The 5,000-nt window shown below is 44.1% G+C and overlaps 2 protein-coding genes across 3 annotated transcripts; one reads left to right on the top strand and one right to left on the bottom strand.

The window, feature by feature from the left end:
- Positions 1-671: 671 nt before the first annotated feature.
- Positions 672-1,716, top strand: LOC6607723 (zinc metalloproteinase nas-4). Its single transcript, XM_002032450.2, has 2 exons — positions 672-1,100; positions 1,156-1,716. The coding sequence occupies exons 1-2, from the start codon at positions 708-710 to the stop codon at positions 1,648-1,650; spliced, it is 888 nt and encodes a 295-aa protein (XP_002032486.1). The 5' UTR covers positions 672-707; the 3' UTR covers positions 1,651-1,716.
- Positions 1,703-4,909, bottom strand: LOC6607721 (uridine-cytidine kinase). Of its 2 annotated transcripts, XM_032721750.1 has the most exons (6): positions 4,473-4,909; positions 4,210-4,355; positions 4,055-4,152; positions 3,945-3,993; positions 2,108-2,239; positions 1,703-1,948 (listed from the first exon to the last, which is right to left on the bottom strand). In XM_032721750.1, exons 1-6 carry the CDS (start codon positions 4,847-4,849, stop codon positions 1,833-1,835), a joined length of 918 nt encoding a protein of 305 aa, XP_032577641.1. In that variant the 5' UTR covers positions 4,850-4,909; the 3' UTR covers positions 1,703-1,832. The 2 variants fall into 2 exon arrangements, with proteins under 2 accessions (XP_032577641.1, XP_002032484.1); XM_002032448.2 differs by lacking the exons at positions 1,703-1,948; positions 2,108-2,239 and adding an exon at positions 2,547-3,593.
- Positions 4,910-5,000: the final 91 nt, after the last annotated feature.

Genomic DNA, 5,000 nt, shown 5'->3' with positions numbered 1-5,000 from the left:
ATGTTTGACCGTTTGAATCGCCGATATCCGTTTCGTGGGCTTATATATGGTGCAGTGTGACCAGTCCGCTTGGCTAGGTTTGGCTGTCCAGGTCCAGCATGCATGGCCACACTGATATTCAAGCTGCACAGTGGTACAATATTATATACAAAAACAAATATTTTGTTCTTGAATAAATTTCGCACAAGAATTAAACTTTTAATTAAATTTTGATCGAACTTCACTGATTTTAATATTCAATATATCATTTAATATCGTGTGTATATCCAGGTGAAAATCCAAGGTACACGAGCATAGTAAGTTTTAAATAATGGCGGGAAAATGAAAAAGTAAACTTCACTTAAGATAAGCCGAATATATTTGTAAGATCTGACCTAATTACAGTATTCTGACATCATAATACAAATAGAATTCCAAAGCCCTTTATAAGACCGCGAATCTTAAATTGCGAAAATTCCGCACTCTACTTATTTACAAGCTGGAATGCATAAAAACAAATTCCCCCATAAATCAAGAAGCCGGCGGATAGCAACTACGTACTTAATGTAAATGTAAACGCCCACAAAGCGCCGACTTATCGTTTCAAAGAGAACTCAGCATAAACAGGCAGCACCGACAACATGTCGTCAATTTTTGGAGGTCTAGGTGGGACTATATAATGAGGGTAAGCCCGGCTAGAAATCACAGCAGTTGGGGAAGTTAGCAAAATGGAAAAATCGCGAAATTATACTGGTTCGCTTTTGCTACTGATTCTACTGGGCATTTCTCTGGGAGATTCCATGCCCCTGGAGGATATGGACTCCCAGGAAATGATTGACTTGACAGATCTTGGAGATACTCTTTTCGGTAATCCGGACGTGGAGACCACTGGAGCCTTGGTCGAGGCACTCGATGTGGAATCCCCGCTGAATCCCGAGGAGCTGGGCACCTACCACGAAGGTGACATCCTGATTCCACTGAGCTACAGGGCCGCCCGATTCAATGGCACCCGTAATGGCATTTTGGCGCTGAGTTCCCGCTGGCCGGGCGGCGTTGTGCCCTACGAGATCAAAGGTCCTTTTACCAGCCAGGAATTGGGGAATATCAACCACGCTTTTAAGGTGAGGTTTCAGTAATAGACCCTATTCAGCTTGAAAATAAGATTTTCTATCTTAGGAATATCACACCAGAACATGTGTGCGCTTCAAGCCCAGGACCACCGAAAAGGATTACATCTCCATTGGTAGCGGAAAGTCTGGCTGCTGGAGCAGCATTGGGCGCTTGGGTGGTCGCCAGGAAGTCAATCTGCAGTCGCCCAACTGCTTGCGTACATACGGCACTCCCATCCACGAGCTGATGCACGCCCTGGGCTTCTTCCATGAGCAGAATCGTCACGAACGTGACTCCTATGTGCGCGTGATGAAGGACAACATCAAGCCCGAGATGATGATCAACTTCGAGAAGTCCAGTTCCCGGACACAGTACGGCTTCGGCGTGGAGTACGACTATGGCAGTGTGATGCACTACTCCCCCACCAGTTTCACTCGGAATGGCCAGCCCACGCTGAAGGCACTGCGGGCCACATCCGATGCCAGCCAGATGGGTCAACGCAAGGGCTTCTCTGCCGGAGATGTGCGCAAGATCAACGCGATGTACAAGTGCAAGGTATAGATGACGACTCCATTCGAAGCATTCGCTAACAGTATTTTGACAAACATAAATATTTATCATCAACAATCAATTGTGTTTACTGAAAAAATATGTCTATGGTTACAATATTTGGTTAGATAATTAACAATCGCCTATGTGCGTCGTGTCTTGTACTGCTCCGGGAACTCTCACTCCATCCCATCCTAGTGGTACGGCAGGTTCTTATTTGTCTCAAAGAAATAGTTGCCCTGCATGTTGAGCTCCTTGCAGATCGTGGAGAATCTTCGGATGGCGTTGTAGGTGCCGAGGTTACTTCCATCTTAACGGAGAAACACAAAGCATAACAGAAGATACTATATATACAGCACATCAAGTGTCCGATTGCATGCATTGGTTGGTTGATTGGTTAGTAATCCGGATCATTCACTCCAGTCAGCGGGTGGTTAGTGGGGACGCGCCTTTTGGGTGGTGGCCTTACCTTGGCCCGCGAAACCGGCGCCCGTCGCATTCAAATCCAGATTCATGTAGAGAGCCATGTTTCCGGTTGATCCGTGCCGAGATCGATTGTTTAAGAAGTCCCGGATATGCTGAACGATCAAATCGATGGCCACTGAAAGGAAAAAAGCGGACAATTAGTGCGCACTCAGTTTGGAAGTATCAAATCGAAATGCTGCACCATCGTAAGCATTGCAACTCAATGTGGAAGAATGCACTTACCTCGCTGCTCCTCCCGAGCTCCGCCGATCCAAGCGGTCTAGTCTAAGCCCAGGACTTATTCTAGCTCTAGTTAGTGGGATCTATTACCTAAACGCATCTAAGCTGGGCGGCATGTTCTGTTAATTGTTATGCTACTGTGTTTTGTGACTGAAGTGTGCTTTACAATAAACTGGCTGTGTACTTACTAAATGAAACACCGATTTATCTTCACGCCTTGATAGGCTAATCACTGTCTTGCATTAGTATATATTTGAGACTGCATAAAGGTGTTTAAAAGGGACGCGATTTAATAACACTAAAGTCGCAGGTTCCGACTTCAAAGATGCCCGGTACTACTGATGATTAATTTATATCAGCCATTATATTTTATAAGGATATAGGTATTGCTTAAGAAAAATTCATAGGAACATCTAAAAAGTATATGACCAAAAGTTGTGAATTTTCAGGAATGAGATAAATATTACTCCAATATGTTAGTACGGAAAAATTATGCTTAAAGTTTGCAAAGCTACTTAATTTCAAAGTAATTAACATATTCTACTCAGGAGTTTATACAAAATATTCAAGAAAATGTTGCTTATAAAACATAATAAAGCTATTGCTTTCATTAACATTCTCAAACCAGAGATGGATAAGAGTAGTTTTCAAAGTATCGGGCATCATTAAACATAGATACAATAGTTATATGTGTAACATGTGTGGTTTGGTGGATAGAGTGCTTAAATCCTCAGGAGAAAGCCAACTGGGGCACCGGGGCTAAGTTTTAACGAATTTCGCTATAACTTAAGAGTTAGACTGGAATCGCAATCGCAGGTTGGGTTATCTTGATGAACGGAAACGAGCTTAAATACATACTACCATGTATTGTTGAACATATGCAAGAGTAGATACTAAAAATACTTTTCAATCTTAGGACTACGTTAATCGGTTACGATGAGAAGACCAAATGAGAAGCGATGAAGGCGCTCGTTAATGAACATTTGCCTTAGTGTGCTGCGCCGCCACGGTTTTCTATATCATTCTTTAGCGTTTAGACTTGTTTTTTTTTTTTTTTTTGGCAATTAGTACAAGCTCAAGACGCGGCGCTAGGACGAGGAATAGACCGCCTCAGAAGCGAGTTGTTTACATTTGCGTTTAGTGATCTCGCTTCATGCTAGACGCCGCTACCCTGACTGTGTTGCTGTGCTGTGCGCTGTTGGTAGTGGCGAGAATCTCCCCGATATGGTGTACAATAAGATCAATGGCAACTGCAAGAAATACAATAAAACAACAGGAACAAAACGAAAACAACAAAAAAAAAATAGTAACGCAAGAGATACAATTAACAGAGATGACTGAAAAACAAGTAGGGGGTAGAAATGTTGATAGGCAATAGTACTTATATAAATCTTTGTAAACATCAAGCAATCTGTGTGATAAGGGTTTGTTGTCCCCAGACGGATTAATAGAACCAGAAACAAAAGAACCATTTCTAAAACTATGGTTATAGGCAACCAACTCAACGAAACACTACAAACGCTTATGTGTAAGAGTGTGTATTGTGGGGGCGCATAGATAGTAAGTTAAAGTGAATAGGAGTGTGGGTGCTGCTGCCTCACCTGTGTTGTCGGCGCCTCGTGGTATAATAACGTCAGCAAACTTTTTCGTCTGAAATGGGCAGGGTCTATTAGTTCCATTATATGGCACATGTGGTACGGGCTCAACTTACGGGCGAGCAGAACTCCTCGAAAGCCGGCTTTACGAAGGTCATATACTGCGTGAGCACAGCATCCAAGTCCCGACCACGCTCATTGATATCACGTGGCACTAACGAAAGGTTTATTACAAGGGTTATTTCAAATCATGCCACAAGCCACAACTTACCCCTCCTGGCCAATCTGGTATCGGAGTCTGTGTCCACGAACAGCTTCATGTGGAACAGTTCGCGTATCTTGGGGAAGTAAAATACCAAGATGCCCTCGAACAAGACCACATCAGCTGGGTAGATAACCAGAACGTTTTCAAAGTCGCTGCGGGAAAAACAAGTTATTATTAAAACTTATGAGATTATACTCCAATAAATGGATTCAGCGTGAGTAGAGCTTATGGTTTAAAGAACAAAGAAATCTACATATCCCGAAACTCACAGCGAGTTGGTGCGGTAGTCGTAGCTGGGTATCTCCACTTTATGGCCCTTTAGGATGTTCTGAAGCGTGCTGTACATAAGCTCCTCATTGAAGGCATCCGGATGATCGAAGTTGAAGAGGCCCTTCTGGGCCTTGGCCTTCTCGGCGGGCGTCAGTTCACGGTAGAAGCTGTCCTGGCTAATGGACACCACCTGGCGCTGCGTGTGATCCATTTCCGCCTGCCCAAGTTGCTCCATGATCTTTTTGCACACGGTGGACTTGCCGCTGGCCGTTCCGCCGGCCACGCCGATCAGAAACGGCGACTTGACCTCGTCGTTGGCTGCTGCTCCGTCGCCATTTGGCAGTCGCAGCGTGTCGGCGTTCCTCAAATCTTGCATTTTTCTCTTACAATAGTAAAATCAAATGCTTCTACTTCACCAACAGCTGATTACTTTCGGGATGGGATTACCATTACCAATAGTATCGAAATGTCGATTGTCGTACCCGCCACGCTTATCGATACTCCGGAAGTGAAGCGTTGCCGGACAG

Source organism: Drosophila sechellia, chromosome 3R (assembly GCF_004382195.2).
Source record: "Drosophila sechellia strain sech25 chromosome 3R, ASM438219v1, whole genome shotgun sequence".
Taxonomy (NCBI): domain Eukaryota; kingdom Metazoa; phylum Arthropoda; class Insecta; order Diptera; family Drosophilidae; genus Drosophila; species Drosophila sechellia.
The sequence above is the reverse complement of the archived record's forward strand: the minus strand, read 5'-3'. Positions and strand labels throughout refer to the sequence as shown.

What these genes read in the sequence shown, in the direction of transcription:
- LOC6607721 (XM_032721750.1), bottom strand. Translation starts at nt 4,849, where the DNA reads ATGCAAGATTTGAGGAACGCCGACACGCTGCGACTGCCAAATGGCGAC. An exon ending in TACCAGATTGGCCAGGAGGG is followed by an intron (nt 4,153 to 4,209) that starts GTAAGTTGTGGC and finishes ACCTTTCGTTAG; the next exon opens with TGCCACGTGATATCAATGAG. An exon ending in TCGAGGAGTTCTGCTCGCCC is followed by an intron (nt 3,994 to 4,054) that starts GTAAGTTGAGCC and finishes TGCCCATTTCAG; the next exon opens with ACGAAAAAGTTTGCTGACGT.
- LOC6607723 (XM_002032450.2), top strand. Translation starts at nt 708, where the DNA reads ATGGAAAAATCGCGAAATTATACTGGTTCGCTTTTGCTACTGATTCTA. An exon ending in ATATCAACCACGCTTTTAAG is followed by an intron (nt 1,101 to 1,155) that starts GTGAGGTTTCAG and finishes TTTCTATCTTAG; the next exon opens with GAATATCACACCAGAACATG.